General features: G+C 43.2%; 1 protein-coding gene across 1 annotated transcript in view; it reads left to right on the plus strand.

Moving 5' to 3' along the window:
- The window catches only part of LOC117506718 (ras association domain-containing protein 1-like), a 66,984-nt gene that overhangs the window by 14,529 nt on the left and 30,175 nt on the right, over positions 1 to 22,280 (plus strand). The window contains exon 3 of the mRNA XM_034166287.1: positions 7,315 to 7,439. Within this exon, the coding sequence (XP_034022178.1) occupies positions 7,315 to 7,439 (125 nt within the window). The remainder of the gene's footprint in view (positions 1 to 7,314; positions 7,440 to 22,280) is intronic.

Below are 22,280 nucleotides of genomic sequence, written 5' to 3' on the forward strand. Positions count from 1 at the left end.
GTCTGACTTAGTACTTAGCTCAGATAAGATAATTATAGTGGGCGATTTTAACATCCACACAGATGCTGAGAATGACAGCCTCAACACTGCATTTAATCTATTGTTAGACTCGATTGGTTTTGCTCAAAATGTAAATGAGTCCACCCACCACTTTAATCATACCTTAGATCTTGTTCTGACTTATGGTATGGAAATTGAAGACTTAACAGTATTCCCTGAAAACCCCCTTCTGTCTGATCATTTCTTAATAACATTTACATTTACTCTGATGGACTACCCAGCAGTGGGGAATAAGTTTCATTACAGTAGAAGTCTTTCAGAAAGCGCTGTAACTAGGTTTAAGGATATGATTCCTTCTTTATGTTCTCCAATGCCATATACCAACACAGGGCAGAGTAGCTACCTAAACTCTGTGAGTGAGATAGATTATCTCGTCAATAGTTTTATATCCTCATTGAGGACAACTTTGGATGCTGTAGCTCCTCTGAAAAAGAGAACCTTAAATCAGAAGTGCCTGACTCCGTGGTATAACTCACAAACTCGCAGCTTAAAGCAGATAACCCGTAAGTTGGAGAGGAAATGGCATCTCACTAATTTAGAAGATCTTCACTTAGCCTGGAAAAAGAGTCTGTTGCTCTATAAAAAAGCCCTCCGTAAAGCTAGGACATCTTACTACTCATCACTAATTGAAGAAAATAAGAACAACCCCAGGTTTCTTTTCAGCACTGTAGCCAGGCTGACAAAGAGTCAGAGCTCTATTGAGCCGAGTATTCCTTTAACTTTAACTAGTAATGACTTCATGACTTTCTTTGCTAATAAAATTTTAACTATTAGAGAAAAAATTACTCATAACCATCCCAAAGACATATCGTTCTCTTTGGCTGCTTTCAGTGATGCCGGTATTTGGTTAGACTTTTTCTCTCCGATTGTTCTGTCTGAGTTATTTTCATTAGTTACTTCCTCCAAACCATCAACATGTCTATTAGACCCCATTCCTACCAGGATGCTCAAGGAAGCCCTACCATTAATTAATGCTTCGATCTTAAATATGATCAATCTATCTATATATACCACAGGCTTTTAAGTTGGCAGTAATTAAACCATTACTTAAAAAGCCATCACTTGACCCTGCTATCTTAGCTAATTATAGGCCAATCTCCAACCTTGCTTTTCTCTCAAAAATTCTTGAAAGGGTAGTTGTAAAACAGCTAACTGATCATCTGCAGAGGAATGGTCTATTTGAAGAGTTTCAGTCAGGTTTTAGAATTCATCATAGTATAGAAACAGCATTAGTGAAGGTTACAAATGATCTTCTTATGGCCTCAGACAGTGGACTCATCTCTGTGCTTGTTCTGTTAGACCTCAGTGCTGCTTTTGATACTCTTGACCATAAAATTTTATTACAGAGATTAGAGCATGTCATAGGTATTAAAGGCACTGCGCTGCGGTGGTTTGAATCATATTTATCTAATAGATTACAATTTGTTCATGTAAATGGGGAATCTTCTTCACAGACTAAGGTTAATTATACTCAACAAAAATATAAACGCAACACTTTTGGTTTTGCTCCCATTTTGTATGAGATTAACTCAACGATCTAAAACTTTTTCCACATACACAATATCACCATTTCCCTCAAATACTGTGCACAAACCAGTCTAAATCTGTGATATTGAGCACTTCTCCTTTGCTGAGATAATCCATCCCACCTCACAGGTGTGCCATACCAAGATGCTGATTAGACACCATGATTAGTGCACAGGTGTGCCTTAGACTGCCCACAATAAAAGGCCACTCTGAAAGGTGCAGTTTTGTTTTATTGGGGGGGGGGGGGGGATACCAGTCAGTATCTGGTGTGACCACCATTTGCCTCATGCAGTGCAACACATCTCCTTCGCATCATCCGTGAAGAGAACACCTCTCCAACGTGCCAAACGGCAGCAAATGTGAGCATTTGCCCACTCAAATCGGTTACAACGACGAACTGGAGTCAGGTCAAGACCCCGATGAGGACGACGAGCATGCAGATGAGCTTCCCTGAGACAGTTTCTGACAGTTTGTGCAGAAATTCTTTGGTTATGCAAACCGATTGTTCCAGCAGCTGTCCGAGTGGCTGGTCTCAGACGATCTTGGAGGTGAACATGCTGGATGTGGAGGTCCTGGGCTGGTGTGGTTACACGTGGTCTGCGGTTGTGAGGCTGGTTGGATGTACTGCCAAATTCTCTGAAACGCCTTTGGAGACGGCTTATGGTAGAGAAATGAACATTCAATACACGAGCAACAGTTCTGGTTGACATTCCTGCTGTCAGCATGCCAATTGCACGCTCCCTCAAATCTTGCGACATCTGTGGCATTGTGCTGTGTGATAGAACTGCACCTTTCAGAGTGGCCTTTTATTGTGGGCAGTCTAAGGCACACCTGTGCACTAATCATGGTGTCTAATCAGCATCTTGATATGGCACACCTGTGAGGTGGGATGGATTATCTCAACAAAGGAGAAGTGCTCACTATCACAGATTCAGACTGGTTTGTGAACAATATTTGAGAGAAATGGTGATATTGTATATGTGGAAAAAGTTTTAGATCTTTGAGTTCATCTCATACAAAATGGGAGCAAAACCAAAAGTGTTGCGTTTATATTTTTGTTGAGTGTATGAAGTTCCACAAGGTTCTGTGCTAGGACCAATTTTATTCACTTTATACATGCTTCCCTTAGGCAGTATTATTATCCAGCATTGCTTAAATTTTCATTGTTACGCAGATGATACCCAGCTTTATCTATCCATGAAGCCAGAGAACACACACCAATTAGCTAAACTGCAGGATTGTCTTACAGAGATAAAGACATGGATGACCTCTAATTTCCTGCTTTTAAACAGATAAAACTGAAGTTATTGTACTTGGCCCCACAAATCTTAGAAACATGGTGTCTAACCAGATCCTTACTCTGGATGGCATTACCCTGACCTCTGGTAATACTGTGAGAAATCTTGGAGTCATTTTTGATCAGGATATGTCATTCAATGCGCATATTAAACAAATATGTAGGACTGCTTTTTTGCATTTGCGCAGTATCTCTAAAATGAGAAAGCTCTTGTCTCAGAGTGATGCTGAAAAACTAATTCATGCATTTATTTCCTCTAGGCTGGACTATTGTAATTCATTATTATCAGGTTGTCCTAAAAGTTCCCTGAAAAGCCTTCAGTTAATTCAAAATGCTGCAGCTAGAGTACTGACGGGGACTAGAAGGAGAGAGCATATCTCACCCATATTGGCCTCTCTTCATTGGCTTCCTGTTAATTCTAGAATAGAATTTAATATTCTTCTTCTTACTTATAAGGTTTTGAATAATCAGGTCCCATCTTATCTTAGAGACCTCATAGTATCATATCACCCCAATAGAGCGCTTCGCTCTCAGACTGCAGGATTACTTGTAGTTCCTAGGGTTTGTAAGAGTAGAATGGGAGGCAGAGCCTTCAGCTTTCAGGCTCCTCTCCTCTGGAACCAGCTCCCAATTCGGATCAGGGAGACAGACACCCTCTCTACTTTTAAGATTAGGCTTAAAACTTTCCTTTTTGCTAAAGATTATAGTTAGGGCTGGATCAGGTGACCCTGAACCATCCCTTAGTTATGCTGCTATAGACTTAGACTGCTGGGGGGTTCCCATGATGCACTGAGTGTTCTTTCTCTTTTTGCTCTGTATGCACCACTCTGCATTTAATCATTAGTGACTGATCTCTGCTCTCTTCCACAGCATGTCTTTTTCCTGGTTGTCTCCCTCAGCCCCAACCAGTCCCAGCAGGAGACTGCCCCTCCCTGAGCCTGGTTCTGCTGGAGGTTTCTTCCTGTTAAAAGGGAGTTTTTCCTTCCCACTGTCACCAAGTGCTTGCTCACTGGGGATCGTTTTGACCGTTGGGGTTTTTTCCGTAATTATTGTATGGCTTTGCCTTACAATATAAAGCGCCTTGGGGCAACTGTTTGTTGTGATTTGGCGCTGTATAAATAAAATTGATTTGATTTGATTTGATATATATATATATATATGTGTGTGTGTGTGTGTGTGTGTGTGTGTGTATATATATATATATATATATATGTATGTATATATATTATAAGGCACAACTGAGTGGACACCATTCGATAAATTCAGCTGCTTTTTGCTGAAAATTTTAACGGCTGATGAGAGATTTTGGAGTTTTACTGTCGCCGTAAGGACGGCCCACAGCGCCTGACGGCGATCTGCGCTCCGAGGCGTCGTCGTCTCACTGTTTCAAGCTGAAAACGTCCTGATTTCAGGCTCTGTGGACCCAAGATGTCGTGAGATACAGAGAACTTTCAGAAGAATTCGGGATCAGGAGTTTATCCAGACATTCCACTGTTAAAGGAGATTTTGTAATGAAAGAACGTGCGGGCAGATTCGCATGTCGGGCCGGACCCGACTGCGGGGGGTCGCCACGGGAAAAACGCCTCCGTGTTGGAAACCTTAACGGACAAGTTGGAACATGCCCAAGCAAACAATTTCTCAGATACTCACTTGTTGAAAGCCATCAAAAGCCGCCTGAATTTTACAAATGGTTTTCAACACGGAGGTGTTTTTCATGTCGTGGCGCAGACGGATTTGCCACGTCGTCACGGATCCGACTCGGCAAATTCGTCCGCACGTTCTTTCATTACAAAATCTCCTTTAAGAGTGGAATGTCCGGGTAAACTCCTGATCCCGGCTTCTTCTGAAACTTCTCTGTTCTCTCATGACGTCCTGGGTGAACAGAGCTTTAAATTAGGATGTTTTCAGCTTGAAACAGCCAGACGGATGCCACCTCCGACCGTGCCGCGCCGATCCGCTTTGTGGGCTGTGCTTAAAGCGAAAGAAACTCCACAATCTCTCATCAGCCGTTAAACTTTACACCGAAAACCAGCTGAATTTCTCGAATAGTGTCCACACGGATATCCCTCACCGGTCCTGAAAAAATTTGATAAAGCAACGCTCACTGTCTCCCTGCAGCTTCTCAGACAAAGAGATTCCGATGGGAGGGGGAGTCCACACCTCACTCAAAGCCTGCCCACAGGCGAATGACGTCACCGACAGGCATGACAAAACTCACGCATGCGCACGAGGGTTCAAGCTTGTCTGACGTAAAAACATATGAATCAAATCCATTTATTTTTTGAAAAAAATAAAAAGGACCGCTTTTTTTTTATAACAGACTTCGTGTATATACGAGGTCTGTTAGAAAAGTATCCGACCTTTTTATTTTTTTCAAAAACCATATGGATTTGAATCACGTGTGATTGCATCAGCCAAGCTTGAACCTTCGTGCGCATGCGTGAGTGTTTTCACGCCTGTCGTTGCGTCATTCGCCTGTGAGCAGGCTTTGAGTGAGGTGTGGTCCACCCCTCTCGTCTATTTTTTATTGCAAATAAATGTCTGAACGATTTGGAGCTTTGCTGCATCAATTTTTTTCCAGAAACTGTGAGAGACCTCCAGGTGGACACCGTTCGGAAAATTAATATGGCTTTCAGGGACGATTTTATGGGGATTACACAGATTAAGGAGTGATCCAGACGGTTTAAAGACCGCCCACAACTGCTGAGAGTGCGGCGCGCTCCCAGCCCCCATCGACAGGCTGAAACCCCGCTAGAACAACCAGATCATTTCCAACGTGAAGGCTTTGTTGATCCGGGACCTAGTCTGACTTTCACAAAAAGGCTGAAGTCGTGGACATCAGCACTTTTTCGGTACATTCCACCATTACAGGAGTTTTTTTTCATGGAAAGAAAAGCGGAGGGACGCGCCACGGAGCCGTTCATTACGCGGGACAAAACCACCTCGGTGTTGGTCTCACAGGACGGCTTAAAGGTGGATTTCAGATGGATTCCGGTTGCTTTTCAGTCGTGTGATTATCCGATTGTGATTGTGCATGAGCTAGACATGCCCCAACATGTCCTGGAAGGCTTCATCACGGCGTTGCTTTGCGCCATGCAGCTCCACAGCGACGCACGGAACTCCTCCGCACGTCTGCCTCAATGTGCCGAAAAATGCTGATGTCCACTCTTTTCACAATTCCTGTGCTAGTCAGACGACACACCGGATCAAGACAGCGTCCAGTTTAGAAATGAACGTCACATTCCACTGTTACAGGAGTTTTTGTCATGGAAAGAAGAGCGGCATGGCGCAAAGCAACGTCGTGATGAAGCCTTCCAGGACATGTTGGGGCATGTCTAGCTCATGCACAATCACAATCGGATAATCACACGACTGAAAAGCAACCGGAATCCATCTGAAATCCACCTTTAAGCCGTCCTGTGAGACCAACACCGAGGTGGTTTTGTCCCGCGTAATGAACGGCTCCGTGGCGCGTCCCTCCGCTTTTCTTTCCATGAAAAAAAACTCCTGCAACGGTGGAATGTACCGAAAAAAGTGCTGATGTCCACATCTTCAGCCTTTTTGTGAAAGTCAGACGAGGTCCAGGATCAACAAAGCATTCACATTGGAAATGATCTGGTTGTTCCAGCGGGGTGTCAGCCTGTCGATGGGGGCTGGGAGCCCGCTCTCAGCAGTTGTGGGCGGTCTTTAAACCGTCTGGATCACTCCTTAATCTGAGTAATCCCCATAAAATCGTCCCTGAAGCCATATTAATTTTCCGACCGGTGTCCACACTGGAGGTCTCTCACAGTTTCTGGAAAGAAATTGATGCAGCAAAGCTCCAAATCGTTCAGACATTTATTCGCAATAAAAAATAGACGAGAGGGGTGGACCACACCTCACTCAAAGCCTGCTCACAGGCGAATGACGCAACCAACAGGCGTGAAAAAACTCACGCATACGCACGAAGGTCAAGCTTGGCTGATGCCAATCACACGTGAGGTCGGATACTTATATATAGATATATATATATATATATATATATTATATATATATATATAATATATATAGTATAAAAAAGATTAGGACTCAAAACGTACCCCTGTGGAGGTTTTATAGTTAATGTTCATACAGTTGACAAGATATTTAATCGTTTAAGTGCTACACCTCTTATACGAGGTACAGTACAGTAAGTTGTACAGTAAGTCTGTTTATAGACTTTTGCTTAAATTTATTTTATTGCAAATGGGTGAAAGAGAATGTGAATTACAGGGGAATGTACAGATCCTGCAGTGACGATGAGCGTACCAGTGGGGGACATCACTCTTTTAAAATTACACTCACATATATTTAACATTGACAAAGTTCTAAACGGTATTATGCAGCGTCTTTATGAATGCTCTGTTCTCCAGAGTCTGATTATTACCTTTAATATTTCTGAACTTTTCCAGATTGTAGGTTCACCTGCCATTATCGCTGTCGGGCCCTAATCCGGCTGAACTGCAGTTGGGACCGAGGCTCAGTGACCGATCACACATGTGTTGTGGAACACACAATAGAAACAGACACAAATGTGGTAAGGTTCAGAATATCAGATGTATTTTTCACCTGAAGTAGCATTCAGTGACACATTTGTTTTATGATGCTATCTAAAAATATGAAATTGTTCCGCTGCTGAACCACTAAAACATCACAAAAAGCAGCAATCAATGAGGAAACTGGTAATTTACACAGGCCTCTGTTTTATATGCAGCATTGTTTGATATGTACCTCCATTTTGTGGTTAATCTGCTGGATTGATAAACGGAACAAATCACACATTTATTGTCAAAAACAGGAACCATTTTCCATTCCAGTAAATATGTTGGCTTTTATCCAGGTTCTGCTATTCTGATAACAAAGTGTCAGCTCCACCTGACAGAAGGTAAATTTGCTTTTGGGCTGTTCTGCAACCATGTGCATTACATCACGTGTGTGATTAGTACATACTGTAGCAATGCTGATGGGAAGTAAGAGTGTGAAGAAGTGTCCTCTTTGAGCAACAAAAAGAGTTACACAAAGCAGTACCTTTTGCAAGTTTATCAGTCTCTGTCTTGTGCAAAGAAAGTGTATTCAAAGAGTTTGTGATTGGCTGATATAGGTCAAATACACATGTATAGTTTACCCACACCTGCAGTCCTGATTTGTTCAGGGTGTGCCTTTGTGGAATGGGCTTTAGTTTTGTTTGTGAACTAAGATTTTTGAATTGCAAAAAAGCTATATATTTAGATACACTATGGTAATAGATTTACAACTTTTGAGAGTGATGAAGTTGTGTGATATGCAACCCTAAGTATGTGCAATGAAATAATGGGAAATATATATTCTCTTATATTATAATGGTCTTTTTCCTTTGTAGTGAGGTAGCATTTAGTTGTTCTTTATAATGTGCATCCCAATATGTAGGTTTTAAAAAATAAAGAAAATATATATTGTACACTAATGCTGCATTCGCATGTTGACTGTAGAAAACTTGTCATGCCAGTTGTTTAATTTCAATTTCAGTTATTAATTTATATAGCGCCAACTCACGACAAAGTCACACCAAGGCGCGTCACACAATTCATAACAACACAAATTAAATTTAAAATCAAAATTCAAAGCAAGAAAAGCACAATAAAAAGATCTGGAGGAAGCAACGCACATTCATATTATCTAAATATTCACCCCATGGCTTTGAAAATAACTGTCTCAGCTTTGTTGGTAAACAACAAAACAAGCCCTGCATCAGAGAGAACATAGAGAGGGTCCGACTCCCACAAAATTAAGTAATCTGGACGTCATTTTGATTATGTGTAACTGGGGAAGCTTATCTGCTGCAGTGGAGTGACGTTTGTAAACAAAACTTCTCTTGAGTGTACTACAAGCTACTGTAATGCATGATTTGACTTTAGAACACAAGGAACTACTATTAAAAACGTTTATTTAAACAACTGTTATGATTGTGGAGTGTATAGAGTGGAAAATAAGGCACTGTAAGTATTATAACCTAGGCAGCCTGATCTCAACACAATGATCTTACTTGATGATGAATAGATCAGCGGAACATAGCCTACCAGGTATAATTACCTGAGACTTCACATGTCACATGGTGACATATACCTAACTATACAGTCTGTGGCCCTGGCAAACCTAGCTGAGTCAGTGTTGGTGCATTTTAAAGGGATAGGCCTGAATAGGGCCAAATAGGCCTATTGATAGAACAAGAAAGCCTATTGGCCTAAGAATTGCCATTTGATATAGCGTTCATTAAAGGTTTTATTCTGATCACACAAACGTGCTGACAGCTGCAACAGCTTAATGCTAACTTTAACATTGAAAATGCAATAGGCATGCTAACATGTTAGCATCTGTCCCTTTTTTTTTATACTTATTTTTATTGGAGTTTTTGCAGTAACAAAACAAACAAACATGTGGGTCACTGTTTACATTTAGTTTACATTTTGTGTGTATTCTAACCATTTTTTCAAGCATTTTAAAAGACATGTCCTTGAAGTCTAAGGGAAAAGGTCAGTTTCTCCATAATGTAGATTTCTTCGATGATGTCCAGCCAGTGATTAAGACTTGGGGGTCGGGTTTAGTCCAGTTCCTTGTGATAGCTTTTTTCGATGCAACTGACAAAACTTTAAAAAGGTACATGTCCTCTTTCTGAAAAGCCTCTTCTGTTAGAAGGCCAAGGAGATAGATTTGGGGATCCCTGGGAATTGCATATGACAAAATAGTTTGTGTTATTTCAAATACATTGTCCCAGAAAGGTTTTAATTTGTACATCCAAAAAATGTGAGAGTGATTGGCATTCGAGTGACCACATTGTCTCCAACACGGCTGAACAAACCCTTGTATTTTAGCTGTAATTTGAGGAGTAATGAAGAATCGCATGAGGCACTTCCACCCAAATTCCCTCCACCTTTTGGAGCTTGTTGTGGTTTGTTGTGTATTGCACATCTTCAGCCAATCACCCTCTAACAGGACAATGCTGAGTTCTTCTTCCCATTTAGATTTTATAAAATGTGTTATTACCTTTTTGTTTTGCAGCCCTTTATAAAGTTTGGATACTGTTTTACCGGGTAAAAGTTTATAAGCGTCTGTTAATACTTTCAAAAAGACATTATTTGTGCTGGGATCATCAGATTTAATTTCAACATTATAAAAATGACGAACCTGCAGATATCTGAATAAGTCTGAATTATCCAAATTAAATTCTACTTTCAATTTTCCGAAAGATTTAAAAGTATTTCCCTCAATAAATGTACACAGAGCTGATAAACCTTTTTCTTTCCAAGTTGAGAATGTGGAGTCCAACTTGCCTGGTTGAAACCGTGAAAAGAAGGAGGGCCAGACCAAAATGCCGACTATCTTCGACAAATTATATTTTCTGATTATTCTATGCCATATAATAAAGTGTTCTTTACAATACAGTTTTTGCTATTTGGCTTGTTCATACTGTCTCCCAATAATGCCATTGGTGGTATAGGCTCTAAATCTATCTCAATTTGTTTCCATCCTGTTTCAAATTCAGGAGAACACCAACATGCTATATTTCTTAATTGGGCTGCAAAATAATATTCTTTCAGATTAGGAACAGCCAAGCCACCACTTTCTTTACATATTTGGAGTGTTTTAAGTTTAACCCTTGGTCTGGCACCTGCCATTAAAACGTGAAATTAATTTGTTCCAAGTATTAAAATGTGAGTCTGGGATTATAATGGGCAGTGCCATAAAAAAATATAAAAATCTTGGTAAAATATTAAACTTCACTATCTCAATTCTTGAACCAAAATCCAATGTAAGTGATGACCATCGACTAATGTCCTTCTATATCGAGTCAATTATTTTATTAAAATTTAAGTAAAAGAGATTATCAAATTCCTGTGTGATGAACACACCTAAATTTTAACTGTTTTGTGTCCCATTTTAGTTTGTATTGTTGTCTTATTAAATTACTTGGTTGATAATCGATGGTCAAGACTTGGGTCTTAGTAATATTTAAGTGATAACCTGACAAACGTCCAAACTCTTTTAAAATTGACATAGTTTTGGAATTGATTCATTAGGATTCTGTAGGTAAGTGATAATATCATCAGCAAACAGGGCTATTACATGTTTAGTGTTGGCTATTGTGATACCTTGAATTTCATCATTTTGTGTATTTCCTGAGCCAGAGGCTCAATAAATAAAGCAAAGAGGAGGGGCTGAGCCCACAACCCTGACGATTTCCCCTATACAATTGAAAACTAGATGTCAGATGGCCATTAATTTTGATTCTAGCTACTGGATTGTTATAAAGCGTCTGGATACAAGTGATAAATTTACTGTTAAATCCAAGTCGTTCCAGTACTTTGTATAAAAATGGCCAGCTGACCCGATCGAAGGCCTTCTCCGCGTCTAGGCTTACTAAGGCCATGTTCAGTTTCTGTTTCTTTGCTTCCTCAATAATATGCAGCGTTCGTCTTATGCTATCATGTGTTTGTCGGCCTTTTATGAATCCTGTCTGGTCTTCGTGTATCACCTCCAGTAAATAGTTCTCTAGTCTTTTGGACATAATATGGGTAAACAATTTGTAGTCTATTCAAAATTGAGATGGGGCAGTATGATTCGCAATATTCTTTGTTTTTGCCTTCTTTGGGTATGACAGATATGATTGCCTCTCTCAGGATGGGGGTATTTCAGCTCTGTCTAATGTCCAATTAAATTATTTTAGCAATAAAGGTGCAAGGTCTTGTTTAAATAATTTATACCACTCATTAGGGTATCCATCACTGCCAGGCATTTTAGAGTTTTTAAGATGACCAATTGCAATATCTAATTCTTTTCTAGTAATGGGGGCAGTTAGGACTTCATTTTGCGTTATTCCTAGTGAAGACAAATCTAGTTGAGATAAGTAATTAGTGATATCACTGTCCATCACTGGAGGGGGGCTTGAGTACAATTTTTCATAATATTTTTCAAAGATAGTATGGATTTGCTTTATGTCATGAGTCAATTTACCTGAGGAGGGGTCCCTGATTGCGAGGACTGCATGTTTTTGTTCTTGTGTCCGAAGACGTCTCGCTAATATTTTTGTTGCTTTGGGGCCTGATTCATAGTTTGTTTACAGAATCTTAACCGTTTTTCTATTTCTTCCTGGACTAAATCATTTATTTGGTGTTTAGTGTGTTTTATTTTATCTAACAATTTTTTGTCACTATTGTGTATTAATTCGAGTTCGAGATTTCTTAATTTTTTTTCCAAATTGTCGTATGTTTCACTTCTCACTGTTGGGAAAGTGTAGTGACACGGACCCACAACAGGGGGCGCAAATGAACGGTCAATAGATGAGCCAAAAGGTAACAATTTAATGTTAACAATCTCAGAATATCATTACAGTCAATCCACACAGGTGACGTGTGGGCAGGCTCGAGGATAGAAGACGTCTGTCCTGAGAAGAGCCGGAACCACACGATTTCCGCCGCCCCAGAACCTGGTGAATACTGGAGCCGCCAAGTCCCGAATTCCCAGGTGATCACCGTCCCCGACTGTCGGATCTGGTACTGCTGGCGAAGAACAAAGACAGTCAAGTGTGGGTGTGTGTACACCCAGTAACAACAACGGTGGGAATGCCACCTCCACCTCTCACTCAATATGGTGCAGAGTACCGCAGTGATTCCTCAGGGGAAAAGAGTGCCGTCCTGCACTCACTCAGCCTCCACAGAAAAAGGAACCGGTACTCCTGCAAACACTCACAATATACAGATATATTGCAAAAAAACACAAACGGCTGAGGATATTACCTCCAATGAGTATGATATCTCGGCAACGAGGTGGAGATGACGTCTGGTCTTTATGGAGTGAGATGATGTTGAGTAGATGGGTGACAGCTGTCAAAAGGTAATGAGTGACAGCTGTCACCCCGGCTGTGTCCATGGCGGCAGCGCCCTCTCGTGCCTGAAGCCCGCACTTCAGGCAGGGCGCCCACTGGTGGTGGGCCAGCAGTACCTCCTCTTCCGGTGGCCCACACACAACAGGACCCCCCCCTCAACGGGCGCCTCCTGGCGCCCGACCCAGCTTGTTGGGGTGTCGACGGTAGAAGTCGGCCAGGAGGGCCGGATCCAGGATGAAGCTCCTCTTCACCCAGGAGCGTTCTTCGGGTCCATACCCCTCCCAGTCCACCAAGTACTGGAACCCCCGGCCCATCCGACGGACGTCCAGGAGCCGGCGCACCGTCCAAGCCGGCTCCCCGTCGATGATCCGAGCAGGAGGCGGCGCCAGTCTGGGAGCACAGAGGGGTGAGGTGTGGTGAGGTTTGATACGTGACACGTGGAAAACCGGATGGATCCGCAGTGAAGCCGGAGTTGGAGCTTCACTGCGGCAGGACTGAGGACTTTGAGGATCTTGAAGGGGCCAATGTATCTGTCCTGAAGTTTCGGGGAGTCCACCTGAAGGGGGATGTCCTTCGTGGAAAGCCACACCTCCTGCCCGGGCTGGTAAGCAGGGGCCGGGGATCGCCGGCGGTCTGCATGGGTCTTCGCCCTCGTCCGGGCCTTCCGATCTTTCAGCCGCTGGTGTGCGCAAATAGTAGGAGCAACAGGTGTACGAGGTATTGGAGGCAGTTACGATTTTACACGTTTTTACACGATTTTACACATGATTCCTGCTTCATGTACATTTTATGCGCAATTGGAATTGGACAGTTTATCAACATTGACGGCAACTCTGTCATTTTTACAAAGTGAAAATCCATCCATCCATCCATCCATTTTCTTCCGCTTTATCCGGAGTCGAACCCCAAGGCGTTTTCCGAACCCCAAGGCGTTCCCAAGCCAGCCGAGAGATGTAGTCCCTCCAGCGTGTCCTGGGTCTTCCCCGGGGCCTCCTCCTAATGGGACTTGCCCGGGACACTCTCCAGCAAGGCGTTCAGGGAGCATCCGGAAAAGATGCCCGAGCCACCTCAACTGACTCCTTTCGACGTGGAGGAACAGCGGCTCGACTCCGAGCTCCTCCCGAGTGACCAAGCTCCTCACCCTATCTCTAAGGGAGCGCCCACCACCCTGCGGAGGAAACTCATCTCGGCCGCTTGTACTCGCGATCTTGTTCTTTCGGTCATGAGCCAAATCTCATGACCATAGGTGAGGATCGGTATGTAGATCGATCGGTAAATCAAGAGCTTTGCCCCCCTACTCAGCTCTCTCTTCACCACGACGGTCCGATACAGCGACCGCATCACTGCAGATGCTGCACCGATCCATCTATCGATCTCACGCTCCATCCGTCCCTCACTCGTGAACAAGACCCCGAGATACTTAAACTCCTCCACTTGAGGCAAGGACACTCCACCGACCTGAAGAGGGCAAAGCACCTTTTTCCGGTCGAGAACCATGGCCTCGGATTTGGAGGTGCTGATATTCATCTCCGACGCTTCACACTCGGCTGCAAACTGCCCCAGTGCACGCTGAAGGTTGTGATTTGATGAAGCCAACAGAACCACATCGTCCGCAAACAGCAGAGACGAGATTCTGTGGTTCCCAAACCAGACCCCCTCTACACCCTGGCTGCGCCTAGAAATTCTGTCCATAAAAATAATGAACAGAACCAGTGACAAAGAGCAGCCCTGGCGGAGGCCAACGTGCACTGGAAACAGGTTTGACTTACTACCGGCAATGCGAACCAAGCTCCTGCTGCGGTCGTACAGGGACCGGATAGCCCTTAGCAAAGGACCCCGTACGCCATACTCCCAGAGCACTCCCCACAGGGTGCCCCGAGGGACATGGTCGAACGTCTTCTCCAGATCCACAAAACACATGTGGACTGGTTGGGCGAACTCCCATGAACCTTCGAGCACCCGATGGAGCGTGTAGAGCTGGTCGAGTGTGCCGTGACCAGGACAAAAACCACACTGCTCCTCCTGAATCCGAGGTTCAACCATCGGTCGAAGTCTCCTCTCCAGTACTCTGGAATAGACCTTACCGGGGAGGCTGAGGCGTGTGATCCCCCTATAGTTGGAACACACCCTCCGGTCCCCCTTCTTAAACAGAGGGACTACCACCCCGGTCTGCCAATCCAGAGGCACTGTCCCCGATCGCCACGTGATGTTGCAGAGGCGTGTCAGCCAAGACAGTCCCACAACATCCAGAGACTTAAGGTACACAGGATGGATTTCATCCACCCCAGGAGCCTTGCCACCGAGGAGCTTTCTAACCACCTCAGTGACTTTGGCCTGGGTAATGGATGAGTCCGCCTCTGATTCCCCAGTCTCTGCTTCCTTTTCGGAAGACGTGATGATGGGATTGAGGAGATCCTCGAAGTACTCCTTCCACCGCCCGACAACATCCCCAGTCAGGGTCAACAGCTCCCCACCCTCACAGTAAACAGTGCTGGTGGAGAGCTGCTTCCACCTCCTGAGGCGTCGGACAGTTTGCCAGAATCTCTTCGAGGCCGACCGATAGTCCTCCTCCATGGCCTCACCTAACTCCTCCCAGACCCGAGTTTTTGCCTCTGCGACTGCACGGGCTGCGGCACGCTTGGCCTGCCGGTACCTGTCAGCCACCTCTGGGTCCCACCTACCAACAAAGATAAGTAGGACTCCTTCTTCAGCTTGACGGCATCCCTTACTTCCGGTGTCCACCACCGGGTTCTGGGATTGCCGCCGCGACAGGCACCAGAGACCTTGTGACCACAGGTACGAGCGGCCGCATCGACAAAGGAGGTGGAGAACATGGTCCACTCGGACTCCATGTCTCCAACCTCCCCCGGGATCTGGGAGAAGCTCTCCCGGAGGTGTGAGTTGAAGACCTGACTGACAGATGGTTCCGCCAGTCGTTCCCAGCAGACCCTCACGATACGTTTGGGCCTGCCAGGTCTGACCAGCTTCCTCCCCTCCCAGCGGATCCAACTCACCACCAGGTGGTGATCGGTCGACAGCTCTGCCCCTCTCTTCACTCGAGTGTCCGAGACACGTGGCCAAAGGTCAGATGATACAACTACAAAGTCGATCATCAACCTCCGGCTCAGGGTGTCCTGGTGCCACGTGCACTTATGGACACCCTTGTGCTCGACCATGGTGTTCGTGATGGACAAACTGTGACTAGCACAGAAGTCCAACAACTGAACACCACTCGGGTTCAGATCGGGGAGGCCGTGCTTCCCGATCACCCCCTTCCAGGTCTCAGTGTCGCTGCCCACGTGGGCGTTGAAATCCCCCAGGAGAACAATGGTGTCCCCAGTCGGAGCGCTATCTAGTAGCCCTCCCAGGGACTCCAGGAAGGTCGGGTACTCTGCACTGCTGGGGCTGTGAGCATGGACCGGGCCCCCAGGCCACCCGCCCTCGGCCGCCACCCAATCCTCTCTGCACCTGACCCCCATGCCTCCTCTGCAGGTGGTGAACCCACAGGAGGGCGGGCCCATGTCGCTCTTTCGGGCTGAGCCCGGCCGGTGCCCCCATGGGCTAAGGTCCGACCACCAGGCGTTTGCGCGCAAGCCCCAACCCCAGGCCTGGCTCCAGGGTGGGGCCCCCGGCTTCCGCCATACTGGGCGACGTCTCGGTCCTTGATTTTTACTGGTCATGGAGGTTCTGAACTGCCCTTAGTCTGACCCGTCACCTAGGACCTGTTTGCCTTGGGAGACCCTACAGGGAGCACAAAGCCCCCGACAACATAGCTCCTAGGATCATCTGGGTGTGCAAACTCCCCCACCACGATAAGGTGGCAGCTAGAGGGGGAGCAAAGTGGAAATATCGCACATATCTTTTAAAGTAATGCACTACTTCTGAAGGTTTGAGCGTTAACCAACCCATGCGCCAAAAGGCATTATGGGAAAGGATTCTCCTCTCATCACCCCTGTCAAAATGCATAGAACGCTGCCATCTACTGGAAGGGAATGTGAGTTGCGACCAACGTGCGACGTTGGTCACTATTTGTAATTTTCATTTTTGCAAATGCCTTTTTTTTGCAAATTAAAAAAGACACATTACAAATACACATTTATTTGTAAAAACTAACACACAAGTTGCATATTGGAAATTTGTGTTTGTGGATCGCAAACGGGTGCAAATCAAGGACTATTTGTAGATCACCCTCTGTGCATTGCAGGTACTAATGAGACAAATTTAACTCCATAAATAAGTGTCTTTTGTTTTGTTTTTTTGTTGTTGTTGTTTAATTAATATCGTAGTACATGTTAATTAGCAGTGTTTTTGGTGTTATAGGTTTGTTGTATTTTTATAGTTAAAGGAGTGTTGATAGTTTGGTGAAGAGTTATGTTGTGACCATGAGTGAAACTGATTTGTGTTTGATCTCTTGTACCACTGTCTGTGTTGTTGTATGTTAAAAATAAATGACACCTTTTGCAGCAGCAACTGCCCCGCCCCCATCTGCTGGGGGAGGGCTGAGCTCACAGCGGCCTGACCGGGTGCAGAACATATGACAGGAACTAATGTTTGATTTTAGGGTTTACAGGTGTTTCTGACTGTTAAGCTTTACTCATTATGCCATTTACTCATGATTCCGGCAAAAAGCTAAAGCTAATTAGCTTGGGGGGCCAATCAGTGGGCCACTTAAGTGGTCCAACTGATGGTTTCAAAGTTAAGCTGAAAAACTAATCTGCTAATGAAAAAGTTAGCTTCACTAACTAGCGTTAGTGAAGCTAAACATTTAGCGGATGCCCACCACTGCTTCCCACCATTCCTTGCGCAAGCCAGGGGAAGCCTCCACATGATCTATGACATTGCTATGGTCGCTATCATAGACACATAGATTTCTGTGTCACTACAAGGCCATCTGTTCATTTGAATTTTTTTACCTTCAGGGGAACTATTTATTATTTTTTTTCCAGACAACATGGATTTTGTTCGTATTGGCAATGTCATATTCCTCCCGTACTGTAGGTATGTGTGCAGGTGTGAATGTGTTTGTCTCTCTGTATGTGGCCCTTGAGATAGGCTGGCGTCCTGTCAGAGTGAACCCTGCCTCATGCCCTATGGCTGCTGGGATAGGCCCCAAAGGCTGTACAGTTTTAATTTGCATGCATCTGTAGAACGTGTAAGGTGTAGGGTGCACTGGCTGAGTTTCTGTCCTAGTTTAGTTTTTTTTTATTCCACTTCTACATTCAGTTGATTGAATGTTACTGCTTGTGTTAGCAAAATGCATATTTATTTTCTTTATTTTTTAATTTTCTTTTTTCCCTATAAACATTTTATTTCAGAGAATCCATTGCTCCAACACAAATGTTACACAAATGCAGTGCTGTCAGGAGTTAAGCACCTTTGTTATGTGAAAAATATGCAGGATGAAGAGAAATCATATTTGCTTATATTTTCGTTGTTCCAATAAAAAAAATTACCTATGGGTAAAACAGTCAGCTAATCTAAGAACACAAAAAATATTGACAGTACATAAAGTAAACTGAGCATAAAGTTACTTGACATGTTTGTTCATTCATTTTCTATACCCGCCTACTTAAGGGTCACAGGTTGACACGGTTGTATCCATTTTTTTTTTCAAAATTTTTGAAGTGCTTTTTGGAAAAAATATTTATTTTGTTCAAGCATTTCAGAATTGAATGCCATATACTGAAATGCACATTAGTTTCATTGCTGAAATACCATGTAATTTAACAATTTAATTAATTAAATATATTAATAATTTTAGTGTAATATTTGCATACTGGTGACTTCGATGGTCTTCTTTATATGATCTTATAACAAAACAACTCCTGTACATTTCCTGACAGGATTGTCTGTTTTTCTCAGAACATATTTAACTAGATGTTCAAATCAATTATCTCAGTTAATTTCAAAATGTATGAATGAAGATGTAATTTATGAGTGTTAAAATCATTAGCATTAAAATCTGCTGGATATGTTATTCCTATTGCTCTTGATGATGAATGCTTGACAGTGTTTTTCCACAACTAACTGAAACCCAAAAGAACTTTTTAGTCAGATTTATTCTTCAATATATATATATGAAGTTGTAGTCTTACACACCTCTCTGCAGCTTCTCTCCCCCTGCCATCCCCTCATTACCCCATCCCCGTAGAGACGGTGCCTGCTCCCAGACCACCAATAACCAGCAAAAATCTATTTAAGCACAAAAATTCAAAAAGAAAAAATAATATAGCACCTTCAACTGCACCACAGACTAAAACAGTTCAATGTGGTCTATTAAACATTAGATCTCTCTCTTCTAAGTCCCTGTTAGTAAATGATAAAATAATTGATCAACATATTGATTTATTCTGCCTTACAGAAACCTGGTTACAGCAGGATGAATATGTTAGTTTAAATGAGTCAACATCCCCGAGTCACACTAACTGCCAGAACGCTCATAGCACGGGGCGAGGCGGAGGATTAGCAGCAATCTTTCCACTCAGCTTATTAGTTAATCAAAAACCCAGACAGAGCTTTAATTCATTTGAAAGCTTGACTCTTAGTCTTGTCCATCCAAATTGGAAGTCCCAAAAACCAGTTTTATTTGTTGTTATCTATCGTCCACCTGGTCGTTACTGTGAGTTTCTCTGTGAATTTTCGGACCTTTTGTCTGACTTAGTACTTAGCTCAGATAGATAATTATAGTGGGCGATTTAACATCCACACAGATGCTGAGAATGACAGCCTCAACACTGCATTTAATCTATTGTTAGACTCGATTGGTTTTGCTCAAAATGTAAATGAGTCCACCCACCACTTTAATCATACCTTAGATCTTGTTCTGACTTATGGTATGGAAATTGAAGACTTAACAGTATTCCCTGAAAACCCCCTTCTGTCTGATCATTTCTTAATAACATTTACATTTACTCTGATGGACTACCCAGCAGTGGGGAATAAGTTTCATTACAGTAGAAGTCTTTCAGAAAGCGCTGTAACTAGGTTTAAGGATATGATTCCTTCTTTATGTTCTCCAATGCCATATACCAACACAGGGCAGAGTAGCTACCTAAACTCTGTGAGTGAGATAGATTATCTCGTCAATAGTTTTATATCCTCATTGAGGACAACTTTGGATGCTGTAGCTCCTCTGAAAAAGAGAACCTTAAATCAGAAGTGCCTGACTCCGTGGTATAACTCACAAACTCGCAGCTTAAAGCAGATAACCCGTAAGTTGGAGAGGAAATGGCATCTCACTAATTTAGAAGATCTTCACTTAGCCTGGAAAAAGAGTCTGTTGCTCTATAAAAAAGCCCTCCGTAAAGCTAGGACATCTTACTACTCATCACTAATTGAAGAAAATAAGAACAACCCCAGGTTTCTTTTCAGCACTGTAGCCAGGCTGACAAAGAGTCAGAGCTCTATTGAGCCGAGTATTCCTTTAACTTTAACTAGTAATGACTTCATGACTTTCTTTGCTAATAAAATTTTAACTATTAGAGAAAAAATTACTCATAACCATCCCAAAGACATATCGTTCTCTTTGGCTGCTTTCAGTGATGCCGGTATTTGGTTAGACTTTTTCTCTCCGATTGTTCTGTCTGAGTTATTTTCATTAGTTACTTCCTCCAAACCATCAACATGTCTATTAGACCCCATTCCTACCAGGATGCTCAAGGAAGCCCTACCATTAATTAATGCTTCGATCTTAAATATGATCAATCTATCTATATATACCACAGGCTTTTAAGTTGGCAGTAATTAAACCATTACTTAAAAGCCATCACTTGACCCAGCTATCTTAGCTAATTATAGGCCAATCTCCAACCTTGCTTTTCTCTCAAAAATTCTTGAAAGGGTAGTTGTAAAACAGCTAACTGATCATCTGCAGAGGAATGGTCTATTTGAAGAGTTTCAGTCAGGTTTTAGAATTCATCATAGTATAGAAACAGCATTAGTGAAGGTTACAAATGATCTTCTTATGGCCTCAGACAGTGGACTCATCTCTGTGCTTGTTCTGTTAGACCTCAGTGCTGCTTTTGATACTCTTGACCATAAAATTTTATTACAGAGATTAGAGCATGTCATAGGTATTAAAGGCACTGCGCTGCGGTGGTTTGAATCATATTTATCTAATAGATTACAATTTGTTCATGTAAATGGGGAATCTTCTTCACAGACTAAGGTTAATTATACTCAACAAAATATAAACGCAACACTTTTGGTTTTGCTCCCATTTGTATGAGATTAACTCAACGATCTAAAACTTTTTCCACATACACAATATCACCATTTCCCTCAAATACTGTGCACAAACCAGTCTAAATCTGTGATATTGAGCACTTCTCCTTTGCTGAGATAATCCATCCCACCTCACAGGTGTGCCATACCAAGATGCTGATTAGACACCATGATTAGTGCACAGGTGTGCCTTAGACTGCCCACAATAAAAGGCCACTCTGAAAGGTGCAGTTTTGTTTTATTGGGGGGGGGGGGGGGGATACCAGTCAGTATCTGGTGTGACCACCATTTGCCTCATGCAGTGCAACACATCTCCTTCGCATCATCCGTGAAGAGAACACCTCTCCAACGTGCCAAACGGCAGCAAATGTGAGCATTTGCCCACTCAAATCGGTTACAACGACGAACTGGAGTCAGGTCAAGACCCCGATGAGGACGACGAGCATGCAGATGAGCTTCCCTGAGACAGTTTCTGACAGTTTGTGCAGAAATTCTTTGGTTATGCAAACCGATTGTTCCAGCAGCTGTCCGAGTGGCTGGTCTCAGACGATCTTGGAGGTGAACATGCTGGATGTGGAGGTCCTGGGCTGGTGTGGTTACACGTGGTCTGCGGTTGTGAGGCTGGTTGGATGTACTGCCAAATTCTCTGAAACGCCTTTGGAGACGGCTTATGGTAGAGAAATGAACATTCAATACACGAGCAACAGTTCTGGTTGACATTCCTGCTGTCAGCATGCCAATTGCACGCTCCCTCAAATCTTGCGACATCTGTGGCATTGTGCTGTGTGATAGAACTGCACCTTTCAGAGTGGCCTTTTATTGTGGGCAGTCTAAGGCACACCTGTGCACTAATCATGGTGTCTAATCAGCATCTTGATATGGCACACCTGTGAGGTGGGATGGATTATCTCAACAAAGGAGAAGTGCTCACTATCACAGATTCAGACTGGTTTGTGAACAATATTTGAGAGAAATGGTGATATTGTATATGTGGAAAAAGTTTTAGATCTTTGAGTTCATCTCATACAAAATGGGAGCAAAACCAAAAGTGTTGCGTTTATATTTTTGTTGAGTGTATGAAGTTCCACAAGGTTCTGTGCTAGGACCAATTTTATTCACTTTATACATGCTTCCCTTAGGCAGTATTATTATCCAGCATTGCTTAAATTTTCATTGTTACGCAGATGATACCCAGCTTTATCTATCCATGAAGCCAGAGAACACACACCAATTAGCTAAACTGCAGGATTGTCTTACAGAGATAAAGACATGGATGACCTCTAATTTCCTGCTTTT

The sequence above is a fragment of the Thalassophryne amazonica genome, chromosome 3, assembly GCF_902500255.1.
Source record: "Thalassophryne amazonica chromosome 3, fThaAma1.1, whole genome shotgun sequence".
Classification (NCBI taxonomy): domain Eukaryota; kingdom Metazoa; phylum Chordata; class Actinopteri; order Batrachoidiformes; family Batrachoididae; genus Thalassophryne; species Thalassophryne amazonica.